This window comes from Pongo pygmaeus, chromosome 6 (genome assembly GCF_028885625.2).
Source record: "Pongo pygmaeus isolate AG05252 chromosome 6, NHGRI_mPonPyg2-v2.0_pri, whole genome shotgun sequence".
Lineage (NCBI taxonomy): Eukaryota > Metazoa > Chordata > Mammalia > Primates > Hominidae > Pongo > Pongo pygmaeus.
This window is the reverse complement of record NC_072379.2, coordinates 82,095,579-82,112,091: the sequence shown is the minus strand read 5'-3', so window position 1 is coordinate 82,112,091 and position 16,513 is coordinate 82,095,579. Positions and strand designations below refer to the sequence as shown.

The window sequence follows — 16,513 nt, the reverse complement described above, 5'->3', positions numbered from 1 at the left end:
CTCCTTTTTCAGATTACATATCTGTGTGAGGCCAGATTTTCTTCATATACTTTAACTAAAATAACATATCATAACAGATTGAATGCAGAAGCAGCTATAAGAAAGCATTTGACTTCTATTAAACCAGATGTTAAAAAGATATGTGAAAATGTAAAAGAATTACACTCATCTTACTTTTTTTTTTGTCTTGGAAACTGTATGTTTTTTTCACAAAATGTTAATAAATAACATGTATGTTGTTATTTTAAAATAATTAAATAAATACTTAAAGTTTTATCAGTTTTGATTTTTAACATGATTAATGTTAATAGATAACCTACATAAAAACATAAACCGAAGCTCTTTGAAGTCCTTGATAATTTTTAAGGGTATAACAGGGTACTGAGATAAAAATGTTTGGGAACTGCTCTTCTGTGGTATTAGTGGAACAGTCCTGAGCATTGTCCTACTATAAGATGGATTTTATATAAAATTTTGTTTTCATAGTGTACTGATGACTGTAAAAATTTAGAAAATAACCCTCCTTTCACCGGCCAACTCCCTCCTGAGATGTCTATCACCCTCTTTTTTTTTTTTGTCTGAGCTATAGCTGTAAAAGTGGGCTCATGGTGGTCATCTGTATCATCCCTTGGCCTCCCATCCAAGTGGATAGAGGCAGCTGCATTTTATGAGACACAAAGCAGGTGAAATGGGGCTGTGAAAGATCATATTTCTTACACGTATCTGTGGCAGATGAAAAGTTCAATACATGATAGTGAAGAGCTGACAAGAGCAATTGTTTTCAGGCAGGAAAAGAAAACTTATTTCTGGGTATTTTTTCAATAAGTCTGGCAACAGCTGGGCAATGATTTAAACCTCCTAGGATTCCGACTTTAAGCTTAAAAATACATTTGCATATGCCAGCATTAGGAATGGAATCCCAAACGGCTGCCAACTTAGACAACTGAAAGGAAGTAGAGATCTATATTGTTCAAAAGCTAAGCCTTGGGAGGTGCTGTGACTCAGCAGCTGTGTAAACAGAACTAAACCCTTTGCATCTCCTCTGCTAGACACTTTGTTCTAAATAGGACCAAACTATACCATGATGATATGTGCAGAAATAAAAATGAAGGTGATAGAGCTCATTGTTGGGTTCGAGAAAAGCTGGACATTTTCCTTTCTCTACGGATATATGCAGACATAAGAAATGTAAAGGAGATGTAGGGGAACCTGGCAAGGCAAGAGAAGATGTGAAATTGATTTTAGTTTGATTTCCTCCCTCCTCAGTATCCACATTTCTTTCTCTCATATTTTCCTCCCTCCCTCCTCTCCCCATTTTTTCCTCTGTTGGAACTGAGGGGCCGGGTGTGGTGGCTCACGCTTATAACCCCAGCGAAGGCCCAGGCAGGAGGATCACCTGAGGTCAGGAGTTCAAGACCAGCCTGGCCAACATGGCGAAACCCCATCTCTATCAAAAAATACAAAAATTAGCCGGGCCCAGTAGTAAGCACCTGTAGTCCCAGCTACTCGGGAGGCTGAGGCAGGAGAATCGCTTGAACCCAGGAGGTGGAGGTTGCAGTGAGCCGAGATCAGGCCACTGCACTGCAGCCTGGGTGACAGAGCAAGACTCTGTCCCAGAAAAAAAGAAGAAACTTAGGACCACGAGCCATTTGTATGATGGAACAGCAGGAGAGAACTTCCCTGTAACTAACTTCCTAACTAGAGAAGAAACCATGTCTTCATATACCAACCCATCCTCTGGGGGAAGTGGGTAAGGTGCAGGGGATGCCTGCTGGGGACAGCTGGATATGTAATTCTTATGTTCAAAAGAAAAAAATTGAGACGTTTTCTTTTTTTTTACTGTTGAGCTAAATGACTACACTTAATTTTTTAAAAAGTTTTTTTTTTTGAGTCACATCCCTTTTCCCACATGCCTTCCATTTCATAACCCATTTAGATAGAGAAGCTCCTACTACTTGCTCTGAAGTGTTTTAGAATGGCTAGGAACATAGATTGGATTTCCTTACTTTAAATGTATTGCTATTAAATCAGTGATGTCCCATGTCTTTCATGTAATTCTCACAGTAACACTTTTTAAATGATTGCAGTGAACTTTGAGTGATGACACGGTTATTGAATTAGGGTGCAATTGGTGATGTGGGCAAGAGTGGGCAGGGTAAACTAATGGTAATAATAATAGAAAAGGAAGAGGAGAAGGAGGAGAAGGAGAAACAACTTTTCTTGGGTGTTTAGTATTTGCCAGGCATAATGTTTAGCTCTTTACTTATATTGACTCATTTGTTTGGATCAAAAGAATGACAGCTTACTAGATCAGAGATGCACTGAAGCCAAAGTGATCAAAACTGAGACATTTGGGAGGATGAGTGGAGATGAGCTGTAGTGACAACACTAAGCAGAGGATAAAGGGTGAATCAAAGAACAAAAGGAAAATCAGTAGTAGAGAGCTGAAATTTGAAAAAATGCTAGCAGGCTCTAGGGATTTGTGTATGGAGTCTAGGGTAAATGTAGTAGCTGATTTGAACTTTGAGATATCTGTTTTGGGGTGAGTATAACTTGGCTTGACAAAGAAAGACAAGGGGTGAAATGGGGATTGTGTTCAGTGATAGTAAAGCTGGAGGGTTTGCAGGAGAACAAGGGCTATGATGTGGGGGTGGAGGGAGATAAGACGTGAATTTGGCAACGAAGGTGGGTGACAGTGAGTGAGGAAGGGGAGATGCCACTGATGGAAAAAGAGTTCTGAATATGGGACTCTGCTCCGAGGATGCTGAGCAGGAGGTGCAAAAGTGCAACTGATTGCAGTGGATGGGGCTGGGGAGAGACTGAGCTGTGATTGCTCCTAAATCTGGGTAGAGTGAAGCCTAGAGTTGGCTGGTGTGTGGTAGAACATGCAGATGATCAGACAGGGAGGAGCCCTATACCCAGAGATGGGTTTGATTTACCCACTTGATCGCTTGCCATTTGTAAATGAGAGAGCAGTTTTTTATGTGTATGAAGTAAATGAGCAATAATTAGCAGCAGGTAGCTTTGACTCTTATTTTCTTAGACTGAGCGCATCAGAATTGCCTTGGCAATAACCTGCGTTAGCCACAGGAATCTCTATAACTCATGTCCCTCATGTTTTGCTCCTCGATTTGCTTTCTTTGATGTGTAGGGAGATTTAGTGGGTCAGACTAGCAAGCCCCCCAGGAAATCCTATGGAGTTCACTGCTGACACTGCATTTAATATTACTATTTAAGCCATTTTACTATGTGTAAAGGCTCGTTCATTCACTATAATGTATACTTTCCAAACCCTTTATGAGGCATTCTCTTGAGATTCCTTATTCTCCTAGAGGTTGATGCTAAGCGTCTGCTTTGGAATAGATCAAAAAATCAATAAATGAAAGGCCCTTTACAGTTGTGTCTTCTAACATTGTAACCTACTGCATTTAAAGACATATTATTTGGATCATCACTACCTAATATAATCTTTTTTTAAGTTCCCTCAATGTTTTTGTTGTTTATTTTTAAAATATTGACTCTCTGGCTGGGAATTCCAACTTAAATGATCAACTTTGTAAGACATATTTATTATTTGCAAGAAAGCCTTTGCACTTTGAAGAAATTTTCTGAGAATACATTTTACTTCCCTTTTGTGATTGAAATTCTTTGCAAGAAAATCATAGCAAATACAAGACTTTCTTATATTATGGTTTGCTCCTTAATAACCATAAATGTTGCCAAAGTTGCACCAGACAGTTTTGATGATTTGGAAAAAGGTAAATAAATGTTGGGGAAAGGTCAAGTAAAAGCTGGGGAAATGTGAGGAGGGGAAAACTCACATTTTCTAAGAAGATTCTCCTGGCTGCTTTCAGCTTAGAATGAAACAGCTATTGCTTTAACAGTGATTTTTCTGACCATACATTTCATTTTTGACTGCCAAAAAATTTCCAGCACACTAGTTAGATGGACCTTCATTGGTCAAGGGTGTTTATAACTTCTCAGATGACTTCTGGAATTCCTGCCAGGAATTTTACCCACTGGTGTTGAAAATTATTGGCAACCTGTATTTCAGTGATAAACTTCACTTTTGTGAAGTTCTGCGACTTCTCTTGGAAAGAAAAAGATCAGAAGATCTAACTTCATGGGTCTGTGTCCCTCCGTGTGGACCCTCAGTCAGACCTGGTGGAGCTACCTCCTGTGGACAGGGCATTTCCTCTCTGGCTGGCCCTCAGTCACGGCTCTGCTTGCTCAGTTACTCCCTTGGCTCTGTTAAGACTTTGAATTGCATCTCCTATTTCAACAGCCCTTTGTAGGGGAATGACTCCAAACTCTATTCCTCAACTTCAGTCCCCCATCCCACTTCTCCCCCCACCTGTAGTGTTGTATTTGTGCATTCTGCCCAGAAGTCCCACTGATACCCAAATTATGACATACATGCTGCAAGGTTGTTTCACCATTTTCCTCTTTGCCTTTTCTTCCTAATTTCACTGCCATCCCCTTTGCTCTCTCAAAGTCAAATTGTTACTGGACCTTCCTTTTTTGCTTCCATATTTAAAGGCTACTAAGAGTTCCTTGGTCCCTCTCGGCTGTGCTCTCCCTAGTGCACATTCTCTACTTCTGTCTCCACATTTGCCTACCATCCCTGTACAGGTACAATTGAATCAGAGAGAAGTTGGCGTTAGTTTCCCAGCAGCTTGCCTTATTTCTAGTTTTTGCTCCAGTCTGTTATACAGGCAGGGACAAGAATAGGCTTAAGCAAATTCCATTTTTATTTTGTCACTTTTCTTTTCAAAAATCTGCTATGATTTCCCATCACCCATTACACCAAATAGAACTCAATTTTCTGTTTTGTCCAGGCTTTCCAGGTTGCCTCAACATATCCATTCTTATCAATTAAACTTTTTTTTCTTTTTTCTTTTTTAAAACAGTCTCACTCTGCCACCCAGGCTAGAGTGCAGTGCATGATTATAACTCATAGTAACCGTGAACTCTTGGCCTCAAGCTGTCCTCCTGCCTCAGCCTCCCAAAGCACTGGGGTTACAGGTATGAACCACCACACCTGGCCTCAACTTTCTGTTTCTTGAGTTGGATTTATCCACATCTCTTGCACTCAATCTGTCAGTTCCCTCTTTGACAGGTCTTCGCACATCCAAATATGCCCTTCTGTTGCTAGTTTCTGACCTCATCCAATACCCAGTCCCAATTTTACCTATTCCTCAATGCTTCCCCTGGCATACTCCACCAAACCTTGGTTAGCATTTTCTCTGCATTCCTCTGAACTTGTACACTGGGTATCACAAACTTGTAGTATGCCAGAGCACGGGCAAGCTTGAATTTAGCTTCTGCCATCTATTGGGTAGGCAGTCTCAGTTCTTGTTGAACCTCCTTTGTCTTAATTATGAAAAGGAATTAATAATAATAATAGTGTACTTGGATTGATATGATTACATGTGATAATGAATGTCAAAGGCCTGGCACTGAGTGATCAATAAGCCAATATCTCAGAGAACATCTCCATCCACACTGCATGTCCACAATTTTGAGCTATACGCTCTTTGAAGGAGAGAATCTGGTTTTGCTTATCTTTGTATCTCTATTCATTATAAAGTGCCTAGCACAGACTAAATACAGCAAATATTTGTTGAAAAATGAAGAAAGAGTATGATCATCAATGGCACAGATTGGTTATTGCAATCATTCTGATCATTTCACAAATCTCCACGGTCACACTGTGAGCGGAAATGTGTATAGTAGAAAAACAGTGTATTTCCCAGCTTGTGTATTTGTCTGAAAGTGTGTCCTAGAGTGGCTGCAGATTCATGATTACCTTCTGGGGACAACAACAAAAAAGATGAGAATTTTTCATTGTTCTGTATTCTTTGTTTTTTTTTTTTTTGTTTTTTTGCCTTCCATTGCTCTGTCATCTACTTCAAGATACATTATATATTTATCCTAGTTGCATACAAATAGTATGCGAATGACTACTCATGACATTTATGGTTAGTCAATTTTTCCCCATTATTTTAGAAATTTGGGTGAGGGCAGCTCTTCATTTCTCAAGGTTTCCATTTTGTTAGTTTTCAGTTGGGAGCACAAAAGACTCAAATATATAATCATTGGTAATTAGTAAGAGTCTTCTTCAAACTGATTTTATTTTAAAATGTTACTGGCACCATCACTACCAGCATCGTCACCATGATTAACATTAAAATTAAATCTTGTTTGGATAAATTTTCCCAAGAACTTGCCATGGTGTTATCTCCCGTTTCATGTGCTCACAAACACCCTTTGCTTTGGAAAGTGAAAGTGCCAGAATAAGCAATATTACATTCAGAATGCAAATGAAAGTTTTATAGAAATAGGGTTGTGTTGGAGATGAAATTAACTGTGACACTTCAGGAGTTTTACAGAGAAAGAAGATTAACGTGTTAGGTCTTCAGCAGCTGTCTTCCCTGATGCAAATAATGTTAGGCAAAATGATATCTCCATGCATCCGAGCTCGGTGGAGGAATGTTTATTGAGTCCATAGGAATTTGAGCAGGGCACATCTCTAAGGGTTTATGACAGCCTATTTTCTTTTCTCAGTGTGGGGATGAATTGCTCCATTATCATCTAAATTAGAAGTCATGATGATGGTTCTTTTTTGATTCTCTTATTTATTTTTGTTTATTTGTTAAGAAACTTGTATAGAAAATGTGTTGCTTATCTGGAAGTTGTGATTCTTGCTTAGGCCAGATAATAACCTTGTATTTCTTCAGATATTTATGTATATATACCTAAAAGGGAAATATTTTATATCCTTAGACCAGATCTAACTTAATTTGTTTCTTCGATTTTTTCACATTGGTAAATAATACAACCTCTTGTTGATCATCCAAAAGTCACATTGTTAAGTTGCATTTTCTTTCAAATGATTTTTGCAATGATATACAGAAAAGTTATTTATATATATGTTCACTTCTTTTTTTTCTCTTTCTCCAAGGAAACCAATATGTCTGACAAAAGTGACTTAAAAGCTGAGCTAGAGCGCAAAAAGCAGCGCTTAGCACAGATAAGAGAAGAGAAGAAACGGAAGGAAGAGGAGAGGAAAAAGAAAGAGGTAAATCCTGGGTGTTGGGGTGTTGTGGGGAAAAAGGAAAATCACTTGATTCTGAGGGGCTGGTCAAATGGATAAATAGGACTCCCTAAAAGAATCCTCTTATGATATCTGAATAAAATGATTATCTCCTTAATCTGCATGGTAAAGCTGTTGCCCTCTGCTATGTGCTGGTCAGCCATCACCTAAATGGGGGATAACATTTGGTCCAGAGGCTCCAGAGGCCTGCAGACTCCAGGCTTATCACAGACTTGAACAGAACTCTAAGGGTGGTCTGTGATCTTGTTATTGTTAGAAACTTCTTAACCTTTCTGTGCCTCAGTTTCCTATTTTTCATATGAGAACAATAATGCATTTATTTTGTGGGGTTGCACTTAGCAGTACCTAGAATATAGTTAGTATATTCTAACTATAAGTGTTAGTTTTAAGAAAAGGGTTTTTTAAAAAATCTACCAGCAGGAACATTTTAGGAGAAAATTAGAAAACTATGCCAATGGATTTCTATTGTTTCCAAAGTGGTATATATTTTTTATGGTAAATAAGCATCTTAGGTTTGGTAAGGGGGAGGCTGTTCTTCTCTTAGAGGGAAGGTAGATAGGATAGTACAGTACAAAGAATTATTACATGTTAGATCTGGCTGAAATTTCAGAGACTTTCCATTGAGGCCCCTCTTTGTGCCAACAAAGCAGCAGAGACCCAGAGGTGAAATGTAGCTTTTCTGCTTTCTAGACCTAGAATCTTGGATTCTATAATCCCAATCCAATGCCTTGTTGTCATATCATGTTTTCTTCCGCTATGTGAATCAAACAAATAATTTATTTTTAGTTCCCTAATATGTTGTGGCAGTATAGGAATAGCCCACATCTTATACAAAAACCAGATACCAAAGATATTTTTGAATAGCTTTCTAAGAAGAAAACTTCGTGTGGTATGATATGCTTTTGTGTATAGAAACCAGAGCTGCTTCCCTATACAGTTCTTCTGTAAGGAAAAAGAAAACTTATTTTGATGCCTTACAATCTAAATAAGTGTTGTTTCATACTACAAGGCTGAGAGACCAAGGTAATAGATTTACAACAATTATTATTTTCCAACAAAGTAAAAGATAATTGCAGTTGCATTTTAGCCTTCTGGCATCTCTCATCTCTCCATACCATTACATGTTGATTGATGTGATCATTTATTTGTCCTTGACATCACACATAATGTTTTTTCCCTTTGAGATCTTTGCTGTTACATATGCAGTCTTTGAGTGAAGTAGAGGTGAGAATTGACAAGGAATGGCTATTCATTTCCATGCAAAGCCAAAAAAAGCATTAAGTTATTGTATTTCCTTTCCCTCAAATGTCAACACTTACTGTAGTTTTAAAGCACCTGTTATCCTTTACTAATAACCAGTTTCCTTTTAAACTGACATTCTAATATCCAACTTGAATGTCATAAAATTACCACTAAATGTGATGTGATATGGGAAATTTGGTTCCAAATTATGCTGTCTGCTTCATCTTTTTCATTTTACACATTTTGGGGAAATTACAGGCAAACTAGACTGATGGAAGCAGTCTCCCCTTTTGATTCTACAACCAAGCACTTTTGCCTGGTGAGGATTTAGCTGGTTTCACGGCAAGAAGAGCCCTGGGAGGTTGGAGGCTGCAGGTAGTGGAGAGTGTGGAACACCTGGACTCTAGACATTCCTGGCTGCTGCCTCGTTCTGGAATTGACATCGTATGAAGTTCTAGTTTCCTCATTTCTAAACTAACTTGGTGATTGAAGCTTGTGATAACTGAACTGTGCTCTACAGAGTCAGATGGCAATACCAAGTCCGAGTCTTCCATCCTCAAAGTTTCTGATTTGAGTGATCTGAAGCAGGGTCGGATTTTGGGATCCGTTGGACCACATCATCTGTAATGTCTCTCCTGGCTTGAAATCTTCTCCCTTCACACCCATCTCCCCTCAAAGAGGTCTTTCCTTGGTTCTGTCCATGCATTCTCTGCAACTGTTCTGACTTGGTTTGTTCTGAGCAGCCAAGGCTGTAAGACAGAAGACAGTAAACACAGTGATTATGCACAGGGGCTTTTGAGTTGAACGTGGCTGGGAAGCCTGGATCTGCCCTTCACAGAATGGCCCTGAGTGGGTATGGGTCCTCTCTGAACCTGTTTCCTCTTCTGTAAAATGGAGAAAGAAATGATGTCTTCCTCACAGATTCAAGAGGATTCGAGAAGATCCCAGAGCAGTAAAAGACAGCTGTCATTCTGCTTCTGAGATCAGCTCTAAGAGTAGATGAATGGGGCTTCATAGAATGGTCACATACATTTTTAGGATCTCTGCTGGTGAGGCCATTTTATAAAAATGCCCCATTGTTGGAAGGGTCTTAAAATTCAAGGCTCCCAGTTTCATGGGATTGGAGCATTTTGTGGCTGAAAGGAATCTGGAAGTAATCTATTCTGATCCTTTCTCACATGGGGAAGCTGGGCTTCAGAGGTCTAAGCCTTAGAGCCAGGCCCTCTTTATCTCCAATCACATGAAGGAGTCTGGAGTTAAAAGGGGGCTGCCTCTAAGGCTCGTACAGCCAGTTTTCCAGATCAGAAACCTGAAGTCATCCTTTCACCATCCCCTACCCCAATTTGCAGTGATCATCAGGTCTGGACAGGCATAGCAGGACTCTCTTTTTGCCTCCATTTTTTTCTCCCTAAAATCCACATTCCAGTCAGATGTAGCTGCTTACATATACCCTGATGGACTACATCCTTTCTTGACAGAGAGCTTAAGATGTTCTCTTTCCTCTGCTTTCACTGATCTCCTACTTCTTCCTATCATCCTTCACCTGGCTGTTAACTTTACCTGGCTGTCCTTCACCTGGCTGTTAACTGCATGTCTTTCCGTTCTCATCTCAAATGTCACTTTCTCCAGAAAGCTGCCTCTGATACCTTTACCCATAACTAGGTTAGTCCTGCATCCTATCATTGACATTATCAAACCATTTAGTACAATGTGTTATATTTTCCCCTTCACTTGTCTTTTTCTCTTAATAGATTGCAAGCTTTCAAGGTCAGGGCTATATGCTTTTGTTGTTGTTGTTGTTTGTTTTTTAATCATTGAGTCAATGTCAAATATATTGGACATATGGTAGGCATTCAAAAAGGAGTTATAGAATGAATGAATGAGTGAATAAATGAACATATGAACTAGTCAGGGCAGGTTTGAGAGGCATGCCAGACATCCTTTCCAAGCAGCTGGTGTTCTATTCTGCAAATTTCTTTGGAAACTTCTGATCCTGAATCCATGGGATATCGACTGGCCACTGTCACTGACTCCCGAGTTTAAGATTTTCTAGTTTTGTGTTGTTTATAGAGAATCAGAAATAGCTTTAAATAGCCTTGATTTTTATAAACTTTCTTTAGGCTTACATTTTAAATAAAACAAATAAATTTAACATTAAAAAGAAAAGAAATGCTCTTTAATACTAAACTGAGTGCCCTTTTTTTGCCACGAATATAAAAACTAGTGTGAATTAGGACCACCCAAGTTGATTATCTCCACAGAATTCAGAAAACTGTGTCCATGTTGTGTAAAATTACCACCCTTTGCTCTTTTGGATGTCAACTGCTTTCTTGGCTGTGATATTATGGATGAAATCTGATTTTAAAATAAATATAGTGGTCACCATTTAAGACACTGGCCCAATTGAATGAAAAATTGGCTTTAATGCAATGAGGTGAGCTCAGTGGGGGCCACCCTGAAGTTTCATTCTGTCCTTGACTTTTTGCCAAATTGCTGCAAGGTGAGAATGGCCAGGGGTTTCCTGGCCTGTCCTCACATGTTTCTCTAATAAATGTGGAAATGTCTTTGGGAAAGTGATTGACAATTCTCAGCTGACAAATTTTTCTTTCTTCGATTATCCTCTCTGGGTTTCAGCTGTGATTACTCTCCACAAACAGAAATATAACTTGCTGAGAAAGGCACCTTGAAGATTTTTAATTACTAATACTGCAAAATCACTCCTTGTTGAATCATTAAAACATAGTAGGATTCTGTAGTAGATACAGATCCTCACTCTGCAACATCTTTTTTCTCATCTTAGTTCTATCTTTGTCTCTGTTGTATACATAAACTTTGGGACTTGTTTCAGTGGTTTAAATGTTAAAATTGGAAAAGAACATGAACTTTGATATCTTCACTGATAAAAGATTAAACTGCCATTTCATAATTTTGGGTTATGCAGTGTCTGAAATACTCTAAGACTCTTATAAGCCCTTATTGGCCTTCAAATGGTACTTTTCCCTCTAATGACAGATAGACTTCAAAAATATGAGTGCTTTAGCTCAAAGTTAATAATAACAGAATTGTTGAGCGCAGAGACATATGCAAAGATGCACTTAGTTTATAATCAGTGTGTAGGTTACCCTCTGGGAATAAGTCAAAAGTTGCATAAACTCTTTCTGCTTATAGATACTACAATGTAGCTAATGCTTCACTTGCTTTGAAATGTATTCTACATGCCCAAAGAAAGTGTTAGCACACCCAACTTTCTTTGGGGAAGAAGGTATGTCTCATAATGAAATGTTTTTTGACAGGCTTTAAGACAGCCTTGCTTCTGTAAGCTTACAAAGCTTTGTTGTGAGGTAGTTACACATCAACATGATGTTATCATGTTTCAGATGTGGGGCAAATAACTTATCTTAAGTAATAACTGTATTATGAAACAGAGAAGAGACTTGGAATTTTTAAATTTCCCCTGGAATCCCACCACAGATCTTGTTTACCTGCATTTTAATTTGTCACTTATCTGTAAAAACACCAGCTGGGCATAGGATCTGACATTAAGAGGCCAGTATGAAAAACATAATGTGTTTTTAGACAGAATTTGTGAAAGGAATTTCTTGTAAATGATTTGTTTTACTACATTTTCTACATGATAATTTTCTTCTTCCAGTTAGTATATAAAATGGAATCTTGTGAAAATTAGAATAAAGTACCAAGACATATCAATATTGATCACATGCCTTAATACAGATTTTAGCCCAGTTTATTTTAAACCATGGCAAACTTGTCTTAGCAATACAAATAGTGTGTCTTATAGTTAAAAATTTTCATAAATAGTTTTACTTTTCAGCAAGATTCCAACAATACCTGGTTTGCACAATCCCAAACATGAGGCCTGAATATTACAAACACACAGTCATCAATAACTGATATCCCAGAAGGGACAAGGAAGTCTAAAAAAACAGACAGAATTTTTTTTTATATTATATCCCCAGCCAGAAATACTTTGCCTTGATGTTTTCTCTTCCAAAACCTGTGAGAGAAACTTTCATCCCACGTGATAGAAGCAGGAAAAAGCCTTCAACCAAAAGAGAAAGTACTGGGCCAGTAATTATTAAATGGGGCAATTATGGTGTTTATTCACCCTTTATACATGTGATTATATCTATTTAGGGCTTTCGCCTTGTCTTCACTGCCATGCATTTATCATTTTTAGTTTTAACCAGGAAAAGCATACATTTAGTTATGTTATTAACTTTTCCTACTGACGTCTACTTCTAGGCTGATATGCAGCAGAAGAAAGAACCCGTTCAGGACGACTCTGATCTGGATCGCAAACGACGAGAGACAGAGGCTTTGCTGCAAAGCATTGGTATCTCACCGGAGCCGCCTCTAGGTACTTAAAAGTGCTTCCTGTTACTATTCCTCAAAATCAACTTGCGTGGGATATACCATGTCCAGTGTTTGCTATTCTTTTAAGTCTTTAGCTTTTTTTAATTTTTATTTTTAAAGACATTCTGTGGCTTATGGTTCAGGTTGCATGTGTTTTTGGAATTGAGGGGGCTGAAAGGAGATGGGAGGAAAGGTTGTAGAATTGTCAGTAGTTTGGGGCTTACTGACTGATTAGATGGTCAACCTTCTCCACCGTGTTACTAGTAGATTATTTTATACTTGTTAAATGAGTTGCCATTTGGTAAATATAAGAAATCTTGGAATGTCTTATTAAATTGTTCCTCATTTTCATTGCTGAATTCCAGTGTCTCTTTGCCAATCTAAATACTGTTGATCTGGTTATGAATTTCATAACTACCACAGGCATAGAGTTAGTCTATGATGAAAATAGAAGGCACAGCGAGAATTTGAAGGAAAACAAAATGGTGGCAGATTAGCAGCCGATTAACAAGTTTAAATTAATTTGACGTTATTGTATTTTGATTTGATTACTAATTGGCATTTTCACTGCAATGCTCCTCCTCTAATTCATTCATTCCTAGTTGACTGTCTGTGACCTCATTTTATCACTAAAATTTGGATATTGAATTATTGATTTTCTTTGTGTTGAAGGTAACTTGTGCATATTTTGTTTATTCTGTCACTTACCTATATATCTCTCATGTAATAGTTTTATTTTTCTTTTATCCTTTTGTTTTCCATACATTTAAGATTAATCCTAGGGTGTCTATAAAACTACATTATATCCAATATAGTTAAAAACCCTTTTAGAAGAATACATAAAAATAAATACAGTATTCAGGTCTTTTGTTTAGAATACTTTCTTCTGAAGTTAATTCCATAATTTACTTTTATATTAAAATAAATTATCATTTATTTCCATAGTTAGTTAAACTAAGACTATAAATTATCCCATGTAGAACAAAATGGCAAATGTTTATATCAATGTGCATAAGAACAATATATAATAAGCTTGCAAATTATTAAGTATTGCTGGATGTAATTTAATACATACAAAACTAAAACATTATTAAAAAGCATTTTATACTCAATCTCAATTTGTAATAGGTAAAATAGTATGTTCAACAATGCTATAATAAGCCCCAATAAGATTAGATTCTTTTGTTTAATTTCTTTATGTTGTGGAAGATGTAACCTAGGGGATGTTATATTTGACTGATGGACCTTCTTTTCTACTTAGGAGCTGATACACTTTTTTTTTCTACTTAGTTGACATCTGATATGAGTTAGACACTTTGCAATCAATTATATTTGTGCCTCAAAATAGCCTTTGAAATTATGTTGCAATGTGAACACTGGTTAAACACGATAATATTATGTCCTAGTCTCCCTTATCCTACGTAAAGCCAGTAATTAAACTTTAAGAACAAAACAGATTAACATCTCTAAACCATGACCAACTTTTGAAGTATCCTTGCATTACTGCCAAGGGACCCTGGCAAGGGCCCCGTTTTCATTTTTCAGCTGTCTCTCTGACTTACTCTCTGAGTAAGCTCAGAGGGTAAGTAATCAGTGAATTAATTGTGGGACCAGATGAAAATTCCTAGCTTCTCCACAGATCTGCCATTGTGTTATAGGATTTGGGTAAAATAGTTAAGCCCTTTACCCTATTAAGTAAATAAAAGGAAATTGCACATGATTGAAACCAAATGGGAATCTACACTTATGTACTGAAGTTTCTTTCTATCCATATGGCTTCTCTGGCATATGTGATATTGAGAACCCGTTGAATTGCCTGGCCTGGAGCCATCTTGGCTATTTGGTGCAGCTTCTATCTGAAGGACATTTGGCTTGTATCTGAAGGAAGAGGAAAAAATTGCATTGGCTATAGCTTTTTTCTTTTATTATGCCTGCTCTCAGATTTTCAGCTTGTGCCGACCTTGATCTTTGAACTTGTCTCCTGTCTTCAGAGTGGCAGCTTACTTCTGTGCACATGGCAGTGTCTTCTAGAGCTCCCAGAGGCAAGGCAAAACAAGTCCCAAAGACAGTAAACAGTACAATGGGATGCAACTATTAATTAAATGTAAAAATAAAGCAGCCTGGCATTTTTCTTTGTTTTGAAAGAGACTTTTTGATTACCAGGTTCAACATTTACCCTTTCTCTATCTGTCACTTAGCCTCTCATGGCAAACAGCTTATATTCCACAGAGTACATTTCTTTCTAAATGCAGACATACAACAGATTTTTCTGACTGTCCATGACCATTTAAAATTATTCAGAATCACTTATTTAATAACCTTTTAAAGTTTTATAGACACCCTGTTTTATTTTTAATAGGTCACATCTATACTAACAAAATAATGTGAAGAATCAAAATTATCTGGATGGTTCATGTTAGAGAGATATTTGACTTGAATTATCTGGATAGCTATTTTGATTCTTCATTTTACTTTGTTAGGGTGGACATGGCCTCAGAATCCCTAGGTTAATTCTGTCTAAATCATTTCAAATTTTAATTTCCAAAATATAAAAAATTCACTGGACTTTTTTCCTTTTCTTTCCTTTTTTTTTTTTTCTTTATCCCATCTCAATGTCTCCTGGCCATAAACCACTTTAATTTGGGCCCATTTGTTTTGATTTGTCTGACACTGCTCTTCACCAGTGCAGCCGCTGCATTTTTTAACATGGGATACCTGTTATTTTCATTATTTAGTCCCAACCCCTATGTCTCCCTCCTCGAAATCAGTGAGCACTCCCAGTGAAGCTGGAAGCCAAGACTCAGGCGATCTGGGGCCATTAACAAGGTAAGAATTGTCCCTTTAAAAGGCCATGATGGGTGTCAATTAAAAAAAAAAAAAACAGCAACAACAACACATTTAGAATACTGTGAAATGTGCATGTATCTGCATGTGTACTTGGACATTTTATGTTTAAATTTATGGTGGCTTGCTATTTTTAGTGGAATAGCAATGATCTTGAACACTAGAAATGATCAACATATATCATCCTTCTTTGAGTGGGCTAATTTAGCACCATGTGTCTTGCTTAACAAACACACACATATCCATTAGCTTAGGCTTAAAAAAGGCAGGGAGAAGCCTTTTCCTTATTTAGTAGATAATTGAATATATATCCAGCTTCTTATTATCCTATTTTGGTTTTGGTTTCCATGAAAGTCTTTGTGAATAGAATATTGAGATGTTCTAATTCTAAATTTAATTTTTCAAGCGTGTTATTTGCTTATTAAAGTTGACTAATTTGAAAACTCAGTCACCTAAGTATTTTTATTGTATTATTATTGGTAGTAGTAGTATCAGGATTGGCTGCTTCTGTTTAGTGAGTTCATTGCCAAATTTGTATTACACTATGTAGACTCACAGATTATGTAACTTCTGAAAGTAGATATAGACATTCTGTAATTTAATCACTGAAGAGGTATCCAAAAGGTAAAGATGTAAAAAGAAGAAAGGAGAAGTTTCATAAATGTAGATGGAGTCACGGTAACTCTCCGAATCCAGCTGTCTTCACCAGTGTTCCCACATGCCAGGGTCCACAGGCAGGAATTTATGTGAGTATGGCAACTGCACCCAATTCTTAAAGGCCAGATGGCCCCCTCATAGCTCAAGCTGGTTGAGCTCACATGGGATGATGGACCCAATTTTTCCGCATTTTCCAATTTTTCTAGAGAAGCTACAAATTCAGATATTCAGGTGATAATCTCCTGAATGTTAAATGTTATGACTTTTGTTCCAAGTAGT

The 16,513-nt window shown here is 37.5% G+C and overlaps 1 protein-coding gene across 2 annotated transcripts in view; it reads left to right on the top strand.

Moving 5' to 3' along the window:
* The window catches only part of DYNC1I1 (dynein cytoplasmic 1 intermediate chain 1), a 316,684-nt gene that overhangs the window by 25,220 nt on the left and 274,951 nt on the right, over positions 1 to 16,513 (top strand). For both annotated transcript variants that reach the window (XM_054496029.2, XM_054496027.2), the window contains exons 2-4: positions 6,965 to 7,081; positions 12,623 to 12,737; positions 15,469 to 15,559. In XM_054496029.2, coding sequence (XP_054352004.1) covers positions 6,974 to 7,081; positions 12,623 to 12,737; positions 15,469 to 15,559 — 314 coding nt within the window. In that variant the 5' untranslated portion in view covers positions 6,965 to 6,973. The remainder of the gene's footprint in view (positions 1 to 6,964; positions 7,082 to 12,622; positions 12,738 to 15,468; positions 15,560 to 16,513) is intronic.